Here is a 24,207-nt window from a genome sequence, read left to right on the forward strand (position 1 = left end):
CCTACTTACTTGCCACAGTAACTTGGAAGAGCATCCTTTCTTTAGAGGCTTTGGACGGACCGTGCTGTCAGCCTCCCTGCACCCGAACGTTGGTTGTGTTGGTGCCAATGTCAGCCCACGTGGGACCTGCACACGGGGGTTCTCCTGAGCTGCTCTAGGTGAGCTCACTGTGGTGGGTAACTGCACAGTAAATGGGTGAAATTCAGGAACTGCTCAGGGCTGCCTCTAATACTGGTCTTGTGGCTGAAAGGAAAACATCAGCTCCCAAATGTGGGAGGAACAGGAGAGGGAAATATCCCTGGGTTGTCTGCTATTTGATTTAATTACACTCTCCAATTGCGTAACCTGGACCCCGACGCCAGGCCACAGGAATGTGTTTTTGTGGGCTACTCCTGCCTAGTTACTGTAAACACAGGCCAGGCTCAACGATGGGCTTTGTTGCAGCACCACTTGGTGGCAAGGCACCTAGTGCAGGCTACAGCTGACTGCTGGGAGCAGTGATGAGAAATGATGGGTGCTGCAAGCACAGGAGAACACTTTCCTATGTGCAGACTCTGACTGAAGCATCAACACAAGTCCCAGCACTCCAGGGATAATCTCTGGTCAAGCAGCTTCAGTGGTTCCTTATCTCTGGTGCTGCAGAGGCAGCTTGCTGCTATCATGGCCTTCTGTGTAATACGCCACGCTCAAAGACTTGAAAAGAAAATTGGTAGAAAAGACATTTATTTCTTGAGTATAAATTTGACTGAGAAAAATGCCATGTTAGGAACAAACATTCTTGCTTTGTCTATTATTAAGTCTTAATAGACAGACTAGATGACCTTTAAAGCTCCCTTCCAACCCAAACTATTCTATTAATGGAATAGTCTAGTGACTGCATCTCCATGAGCTCGCCCACAACAAAGAATACCAGAAATGTTGGCCCTTTATTGGTGGGCAGCTGGGGTTGCAGAAATGCAGATGACACTACTAGCGATGAGTTCTCTAGGGCATACTCTGATGCAGGTATACCTAGAGCTGAATCTGCCCACGTCTGAGGAGCTTCTGATCTGCGGTCTTCGCTTCAAATCAATTTATGAACTATTTTCTGCAAGGAGCTACTCTGGAGGCTCCATTTTTCCAGGATGGTTGAATAATGCTTATTTAATAGTTTGCCTACTACTGCTACTGGTAAAATAGGACTAAATCTACAAGGGATGTTAAGTCTGATGATTTCTGGATGACAATCTGGGTTCAAAAGTATTTGTCTTTTAGCTATAAGTGGAATATTATCATTTGCCATTACTAAAATAAACGTGCATGTGGGGCAGGGCTTGGGATTCAAGACTGCAGCTGGTGTAATCCTTACTGTGAGAGGTTTGATAGCTTCCTGTGCTGAACAATATGGCCAAATTTAAAACATCTGCTCAGATTTATAGTCACTTTCAGGGATTAATTTGCACTTCTGAGTTTGGCCAGACTTTAATACAGTGTCAGTTTGCAGGCTCTATGCTGGCCAGAGCTGGTCCTTGTAGGAACACTGGGGCTCCTTCCATGTATCCTGTGCACAACAAAGAGGGCCTGGCAGTGCTGACAAGCTCAGGTGGCCTGTGATCACCAAACAAAGTATTATGCTGGCCAGTGCCAAGTTTCAGGTGATTAGTCAGACTGCTTTGAGCTAGTCCAGCTTTTGAAAAGTCCACCCTTGCTTAGCTTAGCTGGAAGCACACTTGTTATAGCACCATTAGAAAAACTGACTGGCTCAGACGTTTAATAAAGGAAACTAATACAGAAACTGAGGGTGGTTGGATAGAGCAGAGTCTCTCAGTAAATTGGGTGAGCAGTTATTTTCTCTTCTATTGTCATGTCCCATACAAAGCTCCTTGATGCCAGCTGGCTTTTTTTCAGCATGTAGTTGCTTTCATTTCTGAGTACCATTATTTCCTGGGTCTTTTTTTTTTTAAGTATTACAAGTATTTTGGTTATTTTCTTGTATTTACCTGCCAACATCAGAAATACTTTGAGGCACCTGTGGTAACTGAAAGCTTCTGCAATTGGTTTAAATTTATCTGACAAGAAAAAGTATGATTAACTTGTTTAACCATGTCTCCTTTTCAAAGGCTACACAGCTGGTGTTTGTACTTACAGCCCCTAAGAACATTCCAGAGTTCCAGGGAGCAGTGTCGTTTACTCAGTGCTTAGCTTTGTTTCATGCATGACCGCATCTGCGAAGTCCTGTGCTCCTATTTACACTCATCATTTTAACAGAATTATTTAATGCTAGAGCTGTGTGTTGGTTTGAATATCGTACATACTTCCAATGGCCTAGGACTTCTGTGGGGCAAAGGCTGTATCAAGAGTTAAGTATCTTGCCACATCCAAGTGCACCTCCTCATTTCCCTTCAGAAGTCCCAGCCACAAACAGGTTGCTGGTGTGCATGGCCCTGCAAAGCAGCACTTTTAGTAGATCCCAAGTGTCATTCTCACAAAGAAGAAGTAGTAAAGCCCCTGGAGCGGTGGAACAGGGTAAATGGTACTAACAAAACCGTAACATGTCTAATACAGCTACATTCAGGCTCTGGTTCTATGATTCTGTGGCTGAAGGTCATAGAATCATAGAATAGGGTTGGAAGGGACATTCCAGATCATCTAGTTCCAATCCCCCTGCCATGGGCAGGGACACCTTCTACTAGACCAGGTTGCTCCAAGCCACATCAAACCTGTCCTTGAACACCTCCAGGGATGGGGCAGGCACAACTTCCCTGCACAACCTGTGCCAGTTTACCTCACAGTGAATAATTTCTTCCTAATACCTAATCTAAATCTACCCTCTCAGTTTGAAGCTGTTCCTTCCCCTTTGTGCTATCCCTACATGATGCCTGACAAAAGCTAGATAATCAGTGTGGAAATACCTGCTCCACAATTCACTTCATGGAACTATGAGTTAGAGAGGAATTGTAATGGGAAAACATCAGGACTAAGCAAAAGCATAATAAGTTACGAACATGTGTAGGAAGAAGGGGTCTTGGGGTAGTATTTTACTTTTAAAAATCCACCTGTGACGTATACATCGATGACTCCTATACTTTACAGTCCTCCTGAAGTCCTCACTGAATGCACTTATGAAGTAGCTCCTTTGTGTTGTCAGGCGTTGTGCTTATGTTCATCTTACTGTTTGTTGAGTGACCTGATGATCTCTAACATCATCCTGTGACAGCAAGGCACAAGCAGCATCAGTACTGACAGCGGTAACATTGTAAAGTTTGCATACAAATACTTAAACAAACTTAATTGATCTAAAATATGTGTAAACAAACTGTGGCAGCAGGAGAAATCCCTTTTATTGAGAATTTTCTGTCTCAAGTGAAACTGAGCATCATCTTTCAATATTGTGCACCTCATAGAGGTGCTGTCAGATCACGGAAACCTTTGGGTGGTCCCTTCCTACACACATCATTTGGAGTTGGCTGTTACTAGAGAGCCTTAAGTATGCAGCTGAGAACTTACTAAGTGACGTATGATGGGAAATACCATATTAAGCAGCACAAGACGCCAGTGAAAACAGCACTGTAATGAGTGTCCCCACTGTACTTCAAACACTGAACCTTCTACTTGTACATTTACTCTAGTTTGTGTAGTCCATTTTTGTGTAGCTAGAAATGCCCATTTCTAGCTACTTACTTGGCTACTTACCATGGTCCTTTTCAAACCATTTTCTATCCACCTGTGCTAAACAGAAGCAACAATATTGGTTCTGTGTTGTGAAAACCAACCTGGAATACACAAAATGAAGAGTAAAGGGATATAGCCAGAGAATCCACTTTAATAGGCTGCTATACAGGAAGACTTTGTTCTATGATACATTCTGGAAATAGTTTTCAAATGTTAGTTGCAGATACTGTATAAAATAGATACCAGTATTATTGATTATACATCAAGATTCTTTAATAATTTAACCTGCTATTAAGTAATATATAAGATGTGTGATGGAAGGTGAGCAACACTTTACAGGACAATCTAAATCTATTAAGTAGATCTGTATCTCACCACAAGATTGAGCCACTGGTGTGCCATCATCAGACTACAGAGCAACCACAAAGTCACACACGCTGGTACATCTGCGTATAGTGTCATAGAAGGTGAAAATCCCATTTCTCAAGCAGTTCCTCTTCTTTGCATGACTTTTTGGCTTTGGTCTCTACAGTAATACTGTGTGTGCTTGTTTGGTCCATGCAAAGCTATGAACAGTGTCTTGTTAAGAAAAAAACAGAATTTAAATTGTAGAGGTATAGTTTCATTTAATTTGGGATTAAAATGCAGTAGTATCTCTCTGGTCACAGAAAGGTTTGTACCTGCTCTTTCTGTGCATCTGTTGGAAAGGGAGGGAGGAAGTAGCTACTTAAGTTTTTAAAGCAACACAGCTCTCGATGTCCAGACTCTATGTAGGATACTCTGTTAGCTGAAGAGGTTAGCAAGGATTGTACTTCTGTTACAGCATGTGTTTAGGAAAATACAGGCCAGAGGGAGGCAGGGAACAACCCAAGAAAACAAGATCTGAAACTGTCACTTCTTTACCCACAGGCTTATCACACCATTAAGAACACTTTCACTCCAGAATATACAACATGGCAGCTGGGTTTCAGCTGCAAACTGAATGTTTTCTATTGTCACAGGAATCAAGAGCATACTTAAAAAAAACTAATGCCGCTGCTGTTTTGCTGAATTGCAAGCAGTGTGCACATATGCCAGTTTTACAGAGAGATTTCCCATTAAAACAAACTTCAACAAAACCAGACCACGGGAAACAAACTGCATATTTAGTAAAATACTATTGGCACCACTTGCCAAAATGTACGATGCTGTAGTTCTACAGTCCTTACAGAGGAGAGGGTGTCATCTTCACTCAAACATTTCATAATGGCGTGTTTGCCTTACACGGGGTACCATATCAATAAGCAGCCTGCAGAGGAAAGCATAAGAATGTTGATGCAGAGACACCAGAAAGCCCTGGAACAGGGGTGTTCTCTTTACTTATAAATACTAATTTATGTTATGAGTTAATTGATGTTCTAACAGCCTTCTCTTGCTTTCTCCTGATCAGAATTAATCCCAGCCTGCAATTAATTCTGCACAAAAGGGTGTGTAAAACAAACTGTGTGGAGCAGGGCTCTCCTTTGGGAAGCTTGGCTGCAGAGCTGCACTGAAAAATGACATGCACTGTTGCAGTCACTTGAGGCTGGAGAAGCCATGGTGGGATTAGTGGGCCAGGGACTGTTACAGCAACCTGTACCACACTAGGCTGCGGGAGGAAGGTGTGTAGCAGAAGAGGAGAATTGCAGTAGTTTCACAAACAGAATTCAGTTTAGTCCTTCATCAGCATTCACTGTGTCTTGGAAACACACTGGCTGAGTGTGCTGTCATGCAGACTGATGGCATGTGTGTAGCATGACTTTCAATGTTTCTGATGCTGTTTGGTATGTTTAAATATATAGTTTTTTATGGATTTGCCTCTACATTTCTTCAGTATGGGTATTTTTATATGGTAATTTATATATATTTGTAAATATTATAATAGATATTATAATCTAGTATAATAAATAATAAGTTTAAATTAAATAAAAATAATAAATTATAATAAATATATATCATATGTATATTATATATATTTATATATTTTGATATGGTATTTCAGTACAGTTATTTTTATATGGTAATTTAATTTTCCAAGTTTAAAAAAAGCCCACACAGCTTCCAGGTGATGGCTTCCTGCAGCCTGGCCAAGGTCTGCTTCTCAACAGGCACAATTCCAATTAACTAAGATGCTGCATCTCCCTCTTTGTTAGATTCCATGCAGCCAAGGGAAATTGTGGCAGCAATGAAGCACATAGCAGAGTTTAATTTGATTTTATTCTATTTCTGGTGTCATGAATCAGAAAAAAACACCTTAAAATTCAATGGAAACAACATTTGAAACACAACTAGCTAACATTCACTTGAGAAGTTACTATAGGGTAAGGCTAGGATGGAAACCACTAGCAACATCATTCTTTAAAGTTGGGCACCCTCCTTCTAATCTAAACTGTATCTGGAAAAAAAAAGCAAGGAAATGTTCCATAAAAGCAACAGCAACTGACTTAATCCAAGACTCAGGGTTATTTCTCAAATATTTCAAACCTTGTATTTCCAAAATTAGGTATACAAAAGTCTTCTAAAATTACTCAGATTCCTTTTTAAGCCCTGGCTTCTTTCCAACAGATGTGAGACACAATCTTTCATCTCTTTCCATACACTTTGCTTCAGCACTGGCCACAAGTCTAACAAATTTCAGCAACTGATTTTACTGGAGTTATATAAGCCTTTAAGAGCTATGGCTTAATCATCCTAAAGGGACTGCCCATATGCTGTACATACTGAAATACCTGCTATCAGGAGATACTCACTTGATTCCATAGGCAAATATTGTAAGTCCAATTAAAACTCCTATACTGCCATCCAGATACCAGACAGAAGAATTATGTTTAAAAACCTCTGCACTAAGAAGGATGGAAAATCCCATTATTCCACCTACAAGAGAGTTGAAACCTAGAAGGTGAAAAAAAACAAATAATTAAAGAAAGAACCAAATCTCAAGAAATTTACTTTAAGCATCTCACCTAAGTGAAAGTAGTCTGTAGGGAGACAAGGCATTATTATTATACCCATGCCACCAGAGGAGGGCACAGACTCTTGGGAGAGGTTACACAGTGGCACCTTTTCCACATTAAGGAGGCAGCAATGCAATTCGTTCACATGCAGCTACCCAGAGGTCTCTGCTGCCACCTTCATTTCAACAAATCAAACACAGAACAGTCAGTGTCAGACCAGTGTTTAAGAACACTTATTCTAGTGGATATAAGTAACTTTACATTAATTGGATGGGGCTTTGAGCAACCTGATCTAGAGAGAGCTGTCCCTGCCCATGGCAGTGGCTTAGAACTAGATGATCTTGAAGCACCCTTCCAACCTAAACCCTCCTCTGACTCTGTTAAACCTGTTAGTGCCTGTCTTGATTTCAATTAGTCCTGATTTCTTCATTCTCTGTTTAGTTACAGATCCCACTTCTAGCTGCTGTTTATTTCAAGATGCTTTCTCCTCTTGATGCCAATTTTCCAAACAGCAATATTCCTTCAAAATACTGCTCCATGTTGACTCTGACCGTCAAGCGCTTACCTCTCTTATAGGGACATCTCACTTATCATAATGAACAAAGTATCTGAGCTGTGACAGAGGGACTGGCTGACTGCAGCCCTGAGTATACCTGCTGTAGCCATGTTATCCTCCAAAGAACATTTTCATAACTTATTACTATTGCTGCATGGGCAAATATCCCCAGCTAGACCTTCAAAGGCCACTTGGTAAAGTACCCAAACGCTCACACACTTTCTCTGAAAAGGAGCAAACAAACAAGTCCAGTATGCCAGGAGCTCATGAAATGGAAAATGGTTATGCACAGTAACATTTCAAAGACCTTTTCTTGAAGCTTCTTAGCCCATTCCATATATTTACTTACATGTAAATATAGCTTAGAGCTGCATACACTGCTCACTGCATTAGGGAAGACGTACAGAATAATCCTAGGAATATTTTCCATTTATGCCTTAGACACATCACAGGAGCTTCCTATCTATTATTCACATTTTCATGAACATACTCTTAGATTTCTCGTTCCTTTTCAAACCCTTTCTCTTTGTCTCCAAGGTTGTCCCTTCAAAATCCTCCCGGAGGTTTTTAAACAGTTAATGCTCTTTTTCCTTTAATTCTTATTTGATTGGTTATTGGCTTGGGGTTTTTTTAATCAATCCTTGTGTTCATTTTTTCCCCAAAATTCCCTTTTTCTCATTTTAAACCCTCAGTAACCCAAAAGACATCACTGTTGTTCTACAAACTCAAAAAGTCACTGATTGATAATGCATTCATTTGGTAGATAAATGAACTATTTAATCTAGTTAACAATTGAAAAAACAAACTTGAAATAACCTATATTGCTTGGTGAGTCGACTCCAGTCAGCAGCTGCTTATAGTACTGAGAGAGGGTTTTTTTTCTCCAATCTCCATGACTGCCAGCAACCACATAGATGACACCTATTCCTGAATGCTTCCTTTGATCCAAACCTCTCACATCTATGCCTTAGCTAAATCATGTTAAGACCTTCTGAAAGATGTAGCTGAAAATTGACCTTTCCTATATATCCCTACAGCTGAAATGCTTGTATAAACCATCAGTATCTTCCTTAAGCTTCACCAGGTCCCTGTCAGTAGGTACTTAAAGGAAACCCTGGCACAGAAAAGCATGTGTTACTTACTATGTCTATGGTAGAACAGGGCATACGAAGGTTTAATGTTTCAAGCCATGCAAAGAGAAGGGAGGTGGGGGGTTTTTTTGAACCGTTGCAGTGCATTCTACAAGTGGTATCCCAGGCATTGCATGTAAATGCCTGGTTATTGGATTAATTAGACCAGTGAACTTAAACCAATACAGACACAATTATTCTGCCAACACTCTAGTCTAGAAGTACTCTGATTTTTCTTTATTCCTGGGAAATATAACTTTCACTACTAATACATGTCAATGAAACATATATTGAGTGTATACATACAGAATATTAAATATAAATTATTAAATATAAAATAACTATAAATTTAAATGAGATTTACTTCCCATGTTCCACCTTAAGTCAGCATCCATCAGTATGATAGGCAAAAGGCAGGAATAATATGGTTTTTTCCCACCATTGGCTGATGGTTCCAAAAGATTTAAAAGCTGTTTACAAAGGAAATTGTTTTCTCTCCCTGACTTTGTCAGACAGTCAAACGTTTCATTCCCGGTGGGACAGGAAATCACATAATGGCTGCAGGTATTACTCCAGAGACCATGTTCTGTGCATAAGGCTTGCACAGGAAAAGGTAGGTGGCTAAATCTGGGAAGGAAACAGGTACCTAAAACCTACAGGAAAGCTGGCTGACATCACCTGTCACATACCTGCCTTTCACCTCCTAGGTGTTACAAAATTCAAGATAGGAATTAGCTGAGTTTATTATCCAAAAGGCCATGAGCTTTTGCTATGAACAAATTGTACAAATAACATCTTGCCTCATTAGGATTCATACATTTGGGTTTTAAAGAGATACTGTTGTCAAGGTCTACTCTAAAAAAAAATCATTCCTTTAAAAAGGTGTTGACAGAGGTTGACCTGTATGAGAGAGAATTTGCTCTTTTGAAAATAAACCTATTTTTCAGGAAGAAAAATGTATGCTCATGTTACTCAAAACAATTTGTTGGTCTACAGCCAGTGACTGCAGGAGGTAAATTAGCAGGAAACAGAAAACACTAAAAAAAGATATGCAAGGGAGTGCTAAATCTGTCTCTGCTGCTGAATCACACTGTCTCCTCCTGATTGTTAATAAATCAAGTAGATATGTAAATATATCTTGTGAAAGAAGATATTTAACCACAAATGGTAAGATCAGCCCCCTACATTTTCTAAAGTAGTTCTGAAGTAGAGGAAAGGCAGATAAAAACCACCGAGGTAATTGTATACTTTATTCTCTCATTTTACAATCAAAGAATAAGCAATCTCCAGCTCAGAAGCAATGTAAATAGCATGAGGATGTAATTATGGGGGAAGAGATTTCTGTGTCATACAGGGGCCCGTTCAGAGCTATTCAGGAATTTTTCAGCTAATATTTTGTGTGAAAAATCCCTGCTCTGTTTCAAAAACAAGCTGTTTCTTTTTTAAAGGGAGGGTTAATCATTTGCCCATCTAGACACAGGTCTGAAATGGTCAACATGTCCCACTTACACAGCAAAGGAAGTCAGACTCAGTGGTCTGTAACTCCCAGGATCCTTTCCAGAGTCCTTTTTGCAGGTTGGAGATCTTTCTGTTTTAAAATGCCTAGGCTGGCAGAGTCCATAGTAAAGAATAAGATCACTGAACAGAGAACCACAAATGCAAGGAAGCAGTCACTTAGCTGTAACCCCCGCACTGCTGTTTGATTCCTTTTTTGCTCATTTTGCATTTAAAATATGAATACTCATGAAAGGTTTATATAAATGGGGTAACATAAAATATAAATATTCATAATATGTGTTATCACACACCACCAAAAAAATGTCGAGTATGTTTAAGTTACTTAAAATAAAGCAATTGTATGTATCCCTACAGTAAGCTGAAAATTCTATTTCCTTACTGTGAAATCTTTAGTGGAGTAAAATAATTTATGTAGTACAATCCATGAATCGTTAACACCCTACCGTGTATGTTTACAGAGTATTCCAAGCTATCCTGTGCTTGCAGATAAAAACTGGCAGGGGTTTGTAGGGTGCTGAGAGATCTGCACCATCACTGTGGCCTCACTTGTGTATATAGATGGTAACAGAATAGAGCCCCACTGCTTTCTGAAGATTCACAACCTGAGGCCTTACGAGTAAGAGGTGTATCAGGACCTACGCTTACAGCATGCCTTTAAACATACTTTTAAAGCCAGTAACAGTCAGGTGCTCTACACCTGATTCAACAGAGTAGTGGCAGTGAGGTCTTCTAAGGATGTAGCAGACAAGATTCCCCTTGTGCCAAATTCTGGCCAGGCCAGAGGAGTGTAGGGCAGTAGGCTTTGTTTTACACGTGCTCCACCAGCTCTACTGAGTGGAAAGAAAAGCACTACAGTGGCAAATTATGTCTGCAGGGGGTATGTATGCATGATGTTTGTGATTCCTGCTCAAGGCAGGGTGGGCGTTTTCTGCAACAGACTTCCTTCATTTTAACTCCAGGGATGAAATTATTTACTAGGCATAGGCATGAGGAAAGATGTGACTTAACCAAAGCTATATAACCTTATGTCATATCCCCCCTCTGTAGTCTAACCTCTAATACACACATTTTTGTTATATGCTCTACCTCTAACTTGCTGTTACTGCTAACTATCCACACAGTAACTGTTTGACTTCCATCAGACATACCCATTTCAGCTGAGGTATGTGTGCAAGAGGCTAGTGGTACCACAGGCTTATCTAGGGTTTTGCAGGGCATTTTCCATTTCCCAGTGGAAATTATTTCAATACTGTTTCACAGCTCTCATCATGCAGGGGTTACTCAGATCCTCTGCATCTACGTTACCTGGAAAAGTCTATAAATGCAGCAGCATCAACTTCACACTCACCATCGGTTATCAGCGCTCTGCTTGTAAGGACCTTTCCCAGCATAAATTTGATTACTGCCAAGACAGTGCAAAGGATTCCACTTAAAACAGAGACACTATACAGAAAATCATCCTGAAAGAAAAGATGTCAGATATTAGTATGTCTTCATGTCCCATATAGTAAATGACAAATAACACTAGGTACTGTGCAATTATTGCCACTGAAGTATACAACCTGAGAAATAGATTTCCTGAGTTATGACTTCCATGACAGCTGGTGTTTGCTTTGCTTATGTCGCCATCTGTAGTTGCTTTTGCTAACAGAATTAATGACAGTTTCAAACAAACACGTTTTGAATTGACCCAAACTCCTCAGAATCAGGAGGTTATACACCTGCAGGGCTGACCAATTCCAGTAATCAAATCCCCAATCCAATCAGTAATGAAGTCCCCACATGCAGGATAAATGCTTGCGGGTATAATCCTACTTACCAGGCCTTTGATTTTTGGCATGAGAAATAACCATTTAATGTTGTTTCTGATTCTGTGCTTGCTTTGGTTTTGTTTAGTTTCCTTCTTCTAAGGTAAAGTCTGGTCCAAGCTACACCCACAAGACTTTTGATACTGACATGCAAAGTAAGGTTTAGCACCAGAAAACAAATTTTCCATGGACTATCATTTCACAGCTACAGAAATACCCACATTGCTTAATTTGAACATATCACATCAGCTTTCCCTAGGCTCCCTCTGCAGAAAGCTGCATGTCTGTGCAGGGCAACTAAGAGTAACTGAAGATCCTTTAAAGTGCATTCTCTACAACTCATCTGGAGGCACCTACCTCTTTCTGTTGACTGTTTTCAGTTTGGTTGGGAAGCACTCCTGGGCACTGGCATTGCAATAAGGTGTCTAAATGAAGTGAGTCCCTGTGCCTTCTCCCCCCGAGGTACATCAGCCTATGAGCTACATGGAAAAACTCAAGCGAGCTCTTAGCATCCTTGCCTGCCATCTAACCACAGAGCTTTGAAAGAGATTAATTTATTGCTCTTACTAGAAGCTTTAATTTAAGATGCTGCAACACCAGTACAAATAAAAGAAATAGCAACAATATTATTTTTATCTGCAGGCTTAAGTGGGCCAGTGCCACTGAGACCTTGTTACTGATTAAAACACTCTGGCAAAAATCCCTGGTGACAGTAAACATTGTCATGGTGATTCATCATCAGCTCCATCCATTTTCGATATTTTAACAACAATTCAAAACCCAAAGAAATAAAAATTAAAAAAAAGGTTTTGAAAGCTGCTTAGGAAGGTACTAGGAATTAGATTACTGTTATAATATACTCACATCCCTCAATAAATCATTCAACATGTTCTTATACCATTTTTTATGTCATACAGTTTTTGAGGTCTACTTCATTCACTCTCAGTCATGAGCTCATTCTCTCTAGTCCTGGTATGAGACTGAATATTAAGACAAAATGCACCGAGGGGAAAGAGAATAAAATAGAAGCAGTAAGAACACAGAAACTCAAGCAGGGTAAAGGTAGGATAAAAATCATTTGTAAAATTGTTGTTAGAAAATGACTGTTAAATACAGTCTGGCAATTTTGGAGTGCTAGGGAAGGACTAAAGAAGGACTGCTAATATTTGGTTGCTGTCATCCTAGCAAGGAAAGTTAGGACCTTTCAGAAGACCTGAAATGACAACAAAGCTCCAAAAGTCTGGATAATCTCCACAAAAAGCACTCGAAACTTGGAATCCTTGTCAAATTCATGCCCCTAAATTTAGAGCATCTTTTTCAAAAAACAGGCCCAAAGACTTAATTTTGACAGCCTCAAAAACTCTGAGTGGTCTCGAGATTTTAATCTAATCTCACCAAATATTTTATTAGATGTTTTATATAGTATTTAACATACAGCGTATGTGTAAGACTTACAAGAATAATCTGAAGCAGAATGATACGCTCCATAAACCTAGTCATCTCTATCCCAACCTGCCACATTAGCAGTCAGAGTGTCCTTCCGGTATTACCATACAGAATGTGAGCTTCCCTCATATGCACAAGTTTGTTTTTTTCCTTTAATCATTTGTAAAAGTAGGCATGGCAAGCAAACCTGCTTGTGATGCTCTCCAGAGCACGAAGGCCCCTAACTCACTAAAGGGTGAGTGAGAAGCGGAGGAAAAGAGCAATGCAAAGGGGTGTGCAGATGTGGTGTGCTCTCAGCTGGTGGCTAGCTCCAGCTTTTCATAGATGATGTGCTGGGCAAGTGCTCAAGGAGTAATCAACAGTTCAACACTGTGTTTCACTGGCATCTCACTTGTTAATGGTCAATGACTACATGAGATCTCTTACTTCATTATCACACCGCAGACTTCCCAGAACACTTACTGATCGCTCCCAGGCATCCCTACCTCTTGTCTTCATCATCATCCTCAGTAAAGCACAAGGTTTGTCACTAGCACAGAACTGAATGTTGTAAACCAGTGGAGGTGACAGCATGAATTACTTTGCTATCAAAAGTTACGTTACTGTCAGCCTTGGACTGACAAATGCAGTTTTCCTACACCTATGAAATTCTTTGGGATTGACTTGTAAACAATTACAAATACACATAGTTTGGAAAAAACTGACAATTCCAATACAAGAGATTTTCAGAAGTATTGGAACAGACGTTCAAAAGTGCAATTACAAGGTCAAAATCTTGAAAATGCCATACCTTATTCCCTCTGTTGTAGTGCGAGGCTTCATCATTATTTTGAGCTGGTTTGTTTTTTTCTTTTCATGGTATGCACCATAGATTTTTGGGGGCAAAATTTTTTTCCCCTGCATGTGTTGGTAAACTCACCGTACATAGAAATGCATCTTGTCTTTTGTTCTGGCGATACAGCTGGGATCAAAATGAGCCTAGCCGCTTCACTGGAATCCAAGAATGACTGAAGTGTGACACAGATTTCTGAATCAACCCAAAATTAATCAAAAAATAGGCTTTTTATAGAGACTTTGGGAACTAGACATTCTTCATAAGTCTGGTTGCTTTGTTCATTGAATCACAGAAGCCAAGTTCATTTTATTGCTAATACTAATCAGATAACCACTGATGATGCAGACGGCCTGACAAATTAAAAATCCTTTGTTATCACAGTGGACACAGAAAGTAATTAAAACCCCCTGTTCTTAATGCAACCACCTGGACGGTTTCTTGCTTTAGACTGTGCCAAGCAGATTTTTAGAAGACTATTCTTTTTTTAACCTGTGAACCTAAATAACGAAATCAGCAGCTCCAGTTGTGCGCAGCTTCTACCAAAAGCCACGGGGAGGCAGCAGATACCGCAATAACGGAGCACCAGATGCAAGAAGACAAAACCAGACTCCTCAGTACTTTGCTATGCTTTCTGTGTGTCCAGGCACCCACCCAACAGCTGAAAGAAGAAGAGTGAAGAAGGTTTTGTAGATGTAAAAGATCGGCCAAAACCACGTGGCGAAGGCAGCAGCATGGACAGTCCCTGCAGCTTGCTGCCTGAGCCAGTGAGGTGGTAAGAGGAGAGAAGCAGCTTGAAAGGCTGCCTTGGCATTACTTTGTTGCAATGATAAAAGCTGGAGCTGGTTCAGAACAGCAGGACTCAACAAATGACCTAATGGGGGGCTGCTGAGGGCCAAGCGCCTGGGTTGGAGCTGAGGCCTTGGAGGTGGCCAGCTCACAGGACCCACGACTGACAGAGGTTCTTCACTACAGTGCTATGGGCTCTGAAGAGTTAAACACGTCATACTGTGGCTGTGAAATGATTCCCATTACACTAACTCATCCTTCGGAGAAGTGAAGAAAAAAGAAGCCATAACGGAGATCCAAATTAATAAAGTAAGCCTGGCCATCTGGCACCATCTCCCTCCGGATCTTCCCGCAGTCCTGCCCTCTCCGTACCCCTTGCCTTCCCATCTGACAGTCATTAAGAGCACGAAGCACACCCAGTCAGACTCACTGTATGCATCCTTGCTGTTATTTTAATTAAAGCAGCAGCAAATTGTGACAGATGATAAAAATTTGAATCCTGATTATTTCCATACGATAAAGGCTTCTCAGTGTGGTAAATAAAGCTCTTTCCTTTTCCATTCCTTTTCATCATATTCCCTCATTGCTACTATGCTGTACATTAGATCTTAATTAAAGGACACACATATATCTTATTAGATGACTTCATGGATAAAACAGTACTGTACATAAAGTGAGATGCCCATCCTGGACTGCCATCTCATTACATAGCACTCTAATAGCTACAGTCAAATCTTCGTTCATGAAATCAAGCCATGATGATCCCTATATAAGATTTTATGCTGTGACAGTTTCCCAAAAGAAAGCTTTCCTAGGATGTCCTTTTTCAGTCCTAGAAAAGTAATAAAAAGGAATAATAGAAATCAGCAGGCAGCTTCCCTCTGCTTTGCCCCACCCGTGCAGCTGAGAAGAGGGATCTGCAAGCACATAGCAACAGTTCTGTCCCTGCTTTCAAGGATTTCACCGAAAGCAGCAGTAATCTTATGGCTTAAGGAAAATTTGTTGATGATGATGTGACTTTGATCTCACTCTGAATCTACTGTCGAAATTTAAAAAAAATAAATAAATAAATAACAAAAACCACAGGGAATGCTTCACTGCTTGGCTTATTAGGGGGAGATATTTTAACCCAATTCCCAGCCAAGTAACTGCATTTCAGCTGATTCGCACTCCTAATCTTTTCCTAGAATGCATCTTGCTAATTCTGATATGAAATCAGGCCAAAGTTAAAGCTCTGGCCTGATTACATATCTTATTTCTGCCAACTCCTCTTCAACCTTTAATTACAGTCACTTCCTCTAAATTCCACTTGTAAGATGCAAAAGTGTTCTTGGTTCACGTGAAGTGTACAGTATTGAATAAAAATATATTCACTGTGCAGGAGGAAGAAGGCATCTTCAGTGTTCCTCCACAGCAGTCAGAACACACACCCTATTATAGAATCATAGAATAGTTAGGGTTGGAAAGGACCTTAAGATCATCAAGTTCCAACCCCCCTGCCATGATTAAAATCTATGTGTGATCTTCCCCTCTGGCCCTCCTTGGTAGCTCATTCTAGTGCAACCCCAAAACAAGCTGCTTCCCCCATCCCCAACAACTGCAGGTTTCTTTCCACTCTTCTGCCTTCTCCTTCTTCCCCTGTGAACCAGCCAAGGGCCTGGTTCCTTCCACTCCCACATGAGCTGGGAATTGTTGGTACTGCCTTTTTCATGGCATTTTTGCCTTCTCAGGGAAACTCGTGTCTCATGGTGTTGTATCTCTGCTGAGCCTTGCTCATCTTGGCTGAGGAGGTAGGGACACGTTTCTGGAATGCTACAGATGCTGTTGGCAGGAGCAATATCATAGCTAGCCCAGACTGAGCTGAGTTTGTGTTGTTAAATATTCATTTGCCCATCTCAGCAACTCACCATCTGTCTCACACAATGTCTCCTGATGACCCTTCCTCAGTCCAAACAACTGGTCACTCACTGTCCTCCCCAGTGCCATGAGGGCCTGTTACCACCCTGCTCCCCATCCCTACCTTCACATGCTTTCCACAGCCTCCCAGTCCTCCAGGTCCTCCAACAGCTCTCACATCATCTGCACACACACCAGCTGTGGCATCCCTAAAAGCATGTTACTTAACCAAAAAGGACTGGTTTCCCTCCTCTTCCCATGAAGGATTTCTCTTATATAGATGGTAACAGAGATGTTTCTAATGCAAACACTTTTTTTAAAAAAAAAGAGGAGAAAAAAAAAAAAGGTCCAAATCTCTCTCACTTTCTCCCCCATAATAAATAGTTTATGTAATCAGTCTAGAGGGAGCTTCTGGGAAGCCGGAGGGTCTCTCTCACCAGTGAAATTCAAAAAGGATAAGAATTTTAATTGCACTTCTGAAAACAACCCAACAGCCCAGCGTCTGACTCAAGCAGGAGACAGTCTCTTCACATGGAGATATAAAGAGCTATTATTAGTACCAAGGAAAAAAAAATAATCCCCAAACTTATGAATGTTTAAACTTGTATCTTTGATGCTGAAGTGCTGTGACAAAGCAATTCCACAGCACAGAACACTTCTTCAAGAAACAGGTAACAAGCAGTGCACCAAATGCCACAGCAGGGGCACCAGGGCTGGGAACCAAGGGGCTATGGACTCCACAGAACTATCTTAGGTGACGTTAGGACTCCTGCAAAGTGTGTGTTTGAAAGTCTAAGATCACAACTCTAAGATCAGCAGTACATTTCACAGAACCTAACAAGCGGCTAGTAGTTGCCAATTTTTATTTCTTATCACTCTGTGGCAAAGTCTGAAAACAAGACTTTCCACCAGTCACTTGAACAAAGAGTGACCTTTAGTTGATAATTTTTTCCTAATCCTGGCTTACTAGCTAGCCCAAGTATACACAACATTCTCACCAACCTGTAAGAAGCACATGTATTTGAAGGTTAAATTAATTATTTAAGGCCAAACACCAAACCACCATACCATACATAATAGGTAACAATCATAAAACAGGATTCTCATGTATAATTAATGTATCTGGCACTTTGATTTGAAATTGTGAGCAATAAATTACATATATGTATACACACTTATATATAAAAGATATTAGCCATGTATTACGTGTATATAATCACAAGTATTATTTGCTATATTGCTATTGACCTATAATTCAACTGCTGACATTGTTAAATATATTTAGGATCTATTTATTATAAATTATTAAATTAGTAAATAAATTAGAAATCATAAAGCTACACTGTGCCACCCCTAGCTTCCAATTCCAACTGCAATCAGTAGTATATGATAGAATTACATGTGGCCTAATCTTTCAAGTGATTTAATTTCTAAGAGCATTGGAGGCGCCACATCAGATGTCCTGCATATCTTCTGTACATGAACTGATTACATTTTTTCCCCTTTGTTCTGCAGGAAATGTCAGAAATATGGCATGATGCTTGCTTGCTCTTGCAAAAATGTGTCCTTTGCCATACTAATGAGGACAAATGCCAAACTGCATTGATATTACATGTGTTATACTATCACCCAGGGAAATGCAAGCAGCAACTGAATAGTAAATGGATATTGATTTACAACCCCAGGTGAAAGTAAGACAGTCATTCTCAGTGTGGCTGGGTCGGGCTCTTTTAAGCCTTCCTTAGTAAACAATAATAAAAGGCTTGCAAAATGCTTTGTGGCAAGTCAAAATAAAACATACCATTTGCACTTAAATTTTATTTATACTATCCAAGAATATATAGTAATTAACATGAAGGAGGTAAAGGGGCAAATGAAAAATGATTTTTACCACGAACATGGCAAATACTAACACTAGGAAATGCAAGCACAAAACAATGCTTGAAACCTATGCTTGAGTTTTAAACTCCTTTCTCCATATATTAACAGAATCTTAAAAAAAAAAAAACCACACAAAAAACAAAACAAAACAAACAAACAAACAAAAACCCAACCAAAAGCAGTAAAATTTACACAGAAATACAAGCACAATGTCAGCAACAATGTGCGATATCACTGTTCCTCCTTATTTGTAAGGAAATGCATGCATACCAAATCCTCAGGGTCAGTACTGGCTGTGGGTACAGCTCTCTGAAACATCAATAAAGGAATGCTAATTCCTTTTCCTGGTGGGAATTATCTTATTACAGCTAACATAGGTTGGAGAACATATGCTGCAAGTAACAATAGGGAAATATTCTGAGTCTGACAGCTAGGGGGGGAAAACCAGTAAATCATTTTTGAGCCAACAAGAAGTGATTCTATTTTAGGTTCAACACTCAACACTGTAGGGAGAAAAAAAAACCAAAACAACAACCTTAAATTACATGATCAGAGAAATACTCATTTAATATTCAGTGCAAGGGTAAACAGAATGAAGGTTTTAGATTCCAAATGTCAAATACTGTTTAGTTTTGTAAGTCAGGTGTATTGAACAACAGCTAAAATTATTAGAAACCTTAACTCCAAACACCCCAGCTGGCCTACTTCTAACACTTCCAGTAAGTGCATTAGGAACAAAGAAAAATAAAAGGCAGGAGGGAAGAGAAAGATCTGATCAGTGAAAATTATTTCTTTAGGGGTCAATGACATGAAACTGAAATAACTGCAACATGTCATGCTGAAGCAGACCCTCAAAGAATAACGATTCACAGCTATATAAGAAATTCACAGCTATAGAACTATATAAATAGGAGAAGAGCACAGAAAGAAGTGGAATTTGTAGCTGTAAGGGTCCCACACATTAATGCCACATCTCTCTTCCCTGTTAAAAAAAAAAAAAAAACCAAAAAAAACCTTTGCATTTTGTTATCTTTCCATACTTTTTCCAAAATTTCCAGGTGTACAATACCATGTTCACAGCTACTCCTTACTGCAAACACATGCATATTGTTTGGGCAGATCCACTGTACAGCATATGCATAGAAAGTGTAAGCCAGTGTCACTTAAAAATTCTGGAAGGGCTCAGGCACTGTATGGGCTCTCTACAGTACAAGTACACATGTATTTTACAGGTCATCTTCCCCAAATATCTAAGCATCCTAGCTATATGATAAGAATAGTAGAGAAACAGTAAGACTGCCTTCAAACCAACATGCTCCAAGACAAGTGGAAAATATCATCACATCTCTAAATTCATAAAACAAGAAAGTTTAAATTAAAACTATTTTCCATCAAATGAGAATGGAGGTCACAACTTGATAAAAGCAGTGATTTGTGCAAATGTGTTGCTGCATGCAGGAACTGTCTACACACACATCCCCGCACAAAACTGCCTCCAAAGGAAAATGAAGCATCTCTGCAAATTCAAGGAAAGGTTACAACAGACAGATCCTCTCTGGAAGGGACATGAAAGCTGTATTCTAACCCCTCTGTCCAAAAATCAGAGACCCATAACACATTTTCTGATGCTCATTAAAACTAATGTCCAAAGCTTCAAAAATGTGGGAAAAATAAAACCCTTTACACTTCACGCTGGGTATATTCAGTATAGGCAGATTCCAGACTTTGGGGACAAACAGACCCCTTCAGTTGCAACATTTCTCCTGTATCTACCTCATCATCATCCCTTTAATTCACAACTTAATTAATTAATTTAAAAACACAATAAGAAATACAATTCTATGGATCAGTTGGTGGAAAACACTGCTCTACATGGCAAATACTGAAAACACTAACAACAAGGGATTATATTTTGTACCCTGAGGATTAATACATATATCAGTTACTTGAAAAGAAACTTTTCCCCATGTTAGTAAGAAGTATGTAATTAATAAGAATGCAGAATTATATAATAGCTGTATAATTAACTCACTGGCCAACTCTCCTAACAACGAACGTCATCTTTCAGGGCAGGCTTCTTATTAATTATAATTTAAATATAAAGTACTGTGCCCGGGGAAAACCCTACGTTTACCTAATAGTGACAATTCCTGAGCTTGCTGTTAGCTGCAGGAGATGGAATCCACAGTGAACGTGCTGTAATAATACCAGTTCAGTGCTCAACAGTAATTTGCAGAAATTAGCACATTGTATAAATCCCTGGTGAGCGCTGTACCTTGAATTCTGTGGGCTCTTCAGACTTCCTGATCTAAAAATGGAGGAAAAACTAAATAGAAAGGTACAAATAAAGTCTGTTATGACCAAAGATGGGCCTTTAACCTGACCCAGTATGGCCACAGTTGCTGTTGCATATATAAAACACACATTACCAGGAAACAAAATTCCAGACAAACACTTACTAACCTTATCCGCATTTTAACCTAATTAATCTACCTAGTCATTAATATCCTGCCTTATAGGCTATTTCAAAGTCAACTACAGTCCTTGGCATATCAAGCAAGGAAACCAAAAGAGGAAATACACCATTGCTGTGTTTCCCAAGGTTCTGAAGCATTCAAAAGAATTACAAAAAAAACACTGCCTGTGCTGAAAGCATGTGTAGCAACATACACTACCTATTATTTATTTTTACTTCAGAGAAAACAAACAAAAAGCAGAAAGAAAAGCAGAGGCAGTATTAAGAAATGCAAAAAGTCAGGAGCTCTGATTGTCCTCTCTTCTATGCCAGTGCAGATCAGGAGTGCTGTCATTCAGTGTTTCCACAAAATTACATTCAGCATGGAGTAAAGAGAATTCAAATAGGTGACTGAAAAATGCCTGACTGAGCTAAACCTGAGCTCCTGTCCTGTAAATTAAGTAGCTGCTCTCTGCAGTCTGACAAGAAACTATGGACATTTAAGTCCTTACAGGATGGGGTAGTCGAGCTAGAAATGCCAGCTAGAGAGGTTTAACATATAAACCTGTCACCCTCCTTTTGGTCCTCCAGAACGTGGTGGTTTCAGACCTGCGGCTGAAATCATCACATGATGACAAGTCTGAAGACTCCTGTTGATGAAAGTCCACATAAGTAAAAGAAAATCTGTGTTCAAAACATTTGATAAAGGTTCTTATTTCTTATGTGAATTTTATATACTTTCTTACTGGTAGTATTTTCATGAAAGCAACTCTTCTGAGATCCTCTTCAAAGACAACAGAATCTCTGTGTTAAAGTTCTGTTCTTTCCAAGGAAGTCTCTTTCTTGCTACAGGCATAGTGAGAACTGACACATATGTAACCAATGTAACTTGTATAAATGATCCAGAATTATTCAGAAGTGACTATGGCTTTAATCACAGCACCTTCCAATTAGCAAGTAGATACTTAACTGCTTTATCTGCTTAATTTCTCAAACTTGTCCATATCATACTAATTTCTCCAAAATTTACTCAAAAACAAACTCAGAGAACTTCTCAAGTCTGACAAGGTCCCTCTAGATGGCATCCCTTCCCTCCAACATGTCAACCACATCACACAGCTCAGTGTTGGCAAGCTTGCTGAGAGTGCACTCAATCCCACTGTCCATGTTGCTGGCAAAGGTGTTGAACAGTGCTGGTTGAAATACTGACTCCTAAGGAACACCACTCATCACTGATCTCCATTTGGACATTCAAGCCATTAAGTGCAACCACACAGCCAATAAAATTGCCATAAAAACATACTTCAAGTCACTGTTTTGACTCAGAACTGGCTATTTCACATTTGCAGAAACCACTGTTCTAACTATTTTTCCATATATGTCATAGAATCATAGAATAGGTAGAGTTGTAAAGGACCTTAAGGTCATCTAGTTCCAACCCCCCAGCCATGGGCAGGGACACCTCACACTAAACCATGTCACCCAAGGCTCTGTCCAGCCTGGCCTTGAACACTTCAGGGATGCAGGATTCACCACTTCTTTGGGCAACCCATTCCAGTGCCTCACCACCCTAACAGTAAAGAACTTCTTCCTTATATCCAAACTGAACTTCCCCTGTTTAAGTTTAAACCCATTACCCCTTGTTCTATCGCTGCAGTTTCTGACAAAGAGTCCCTTGCTGGCATCCTTGTAGGCCCCCTTCAGATACCGGAAGGCTGCTATGAGGTCTCCACGCAGCCTTCTCTTCTCCAGGCTGAACAGCTCCAATTTTCTCAGCCTGTGTGTATGGAGGTGCTCCAGCCCCCTTATGATCCTTGTGGCCCTCCTCTGGACTTGCTCCAACGGCTCCATGTCCTTATGTCCATACATTATAGCTAAATTACATGATAAGGTATTACAGAAATTAGTACCATTAGTGATTAGTTCAGTTGTGGTCCAATGTAGAAGACAGCACCCTATATAAAACAGTAGAGCAGAAACTTCTTCCCCTTACTGATTTAATTTGAGCAGATTTCAACTCTGCTAAGTTGCTAATACCGCCCGGGCAGCTGCAGATCAGCTGAGAACATAATCAGCAAAGACCCAAGCAACTGAGAAGAATGACTATTTCTGCTGCAACACAGAGCAGCTAAAGCAAACAGAAAATCAGCATCAGATCCAGGCATGGCTAGAGCAACTGAAAAGGTTTCTATTAAAAAACAACCTTTCCCCCCATCTATTTTTAATGTAGCAACTGTCAGGCATAATACCTCACTGGCCATGACTTGCAGCAGTAATGCTGTTCTCTCAGTCTCCCCATTTTTCAGTGTTATTCTTAGTTTACCCACAGATATTTCACATGTCATGCAACCCTTACTGAGTCAGTTCCCCACAGTGAGATGCACTGAAAGACTTTGGAATGAGAATCCTTGTCATTTAAGAAACAATGAACAGTACCATCTTTTTTCATCCCTTGTTCTAACCTATTTCCCAGGCAGAATTGCAAGGTACGAAAATTATGTGTATGCAACGAGGCTTTTACTCTGCTAGTAGTCAGCCATAGTCCATACCCTGCCAGATACATCTTTCAAAGTGCTGGGAGTACTTGAGTGCCTGAATGAGTGAGAACAGTTGACCCTATGACAGAAGCAAAATTATCTATTTATCCTGATACGGTGTCCAATGTAAGCAGTATCCACCCTAGCTTTTACCTACTTGACACAGTTTCAGTACATGGAAGTCTGAATCTGAGCAGTCTGTGACAGAAGAGACTTGTACAAATTATTTGTACAGGGCACTTGAAATGTAATGGGACTTCCCATCAGGGATACTTTCCTGTAGGTCTAATTTCACTTTTTTTTTTACCTTCTCTAAATGCATTTCAAAAATTATAAGTTAGGAAGTACAACATGTCTGAAGTCATACATAACTCTGATGCTGCATAGAGGAGACTTTTCTCCCTGTGTAAGAAACAGAGACCTCAACTGTAGACAGTACCTGTAATGATGGAAGAATAAAATATAGATGACACACCTTTTAAACCTTTGCTCTTACTACTGGAATTATCAGGGCATTTGCCCACAATGCATTAGACTGAGACATCAAATGAATCTGATCTACACTGCCATAAATTCACCAAACATGTGTTTTAATTATCTCTGCAGCCTCCCTTCTTTCTGCTTCACAGAGTCAAGACTATATATTTATTTTCTCACTAAATAGGAGTCAAACTGTAGCCAGATGCACTGTTTGGGTGCAGCCAAGTTAAGAGGTTGTCCTTTAGCTGGCCATCAC

At 39.9% G+C, this 24,207-nt stretch overlaps 1 protein-coding gene across 2 annotated transcripts in view; it reads right to left on the reverse strand.

The window, feature by feature from the left end:
- Positions 1-3,782: 3,782 nt before the first annotated feature.
- The window catches only part of TMEM163 (transmembrane protein 163), a 99,157-nt gene continuing 78,732 nt past the window's right edge, over positions 3,783-24,207 (reverse strand). For both annotated transcript variants that reach the window (XM_061354302.1, XM_061354301.1), the window contains 3 exons: positions 11,176-11,287; positions 6,420-6,561; positions 3,783-4,939 (listed from right to left, as the gene is read on the reverse strand). In XM_061354302.1, the coding sequence (XP_061210286.1) occupies positions 4,879-4,939; positions 6,420-6,561; positions 11,176-11,287 (315 nt within the window). In that variant the 3' untranslated portion in view covers positions 3,783-4,878. The remainder of the gene's footprint in view (positions 4,940-6,419; positions 6,562-11,175; positions 11,288-24,207) is intronic.

The sequence above is a fragment of the Neopsephotus bourkii genome, unplaced genomic scaffold (genome assembly GCF_033783945.1).
Source record: "Neopsephotus bourkii isolate Nb327-2 ecotype Australia unplaced genomic scaffold, CSIRO-AGI_Nbou_v1 NB_730, whole genome shotgun sequence".
Classification (NCBI taxonomy): domain Eukaryota; kingdom Metazoa; phylum Chordata; class Aves; order Psittaciformes; family Psittacidae; genus Neopsephotus; species Neopsephotus bourkii.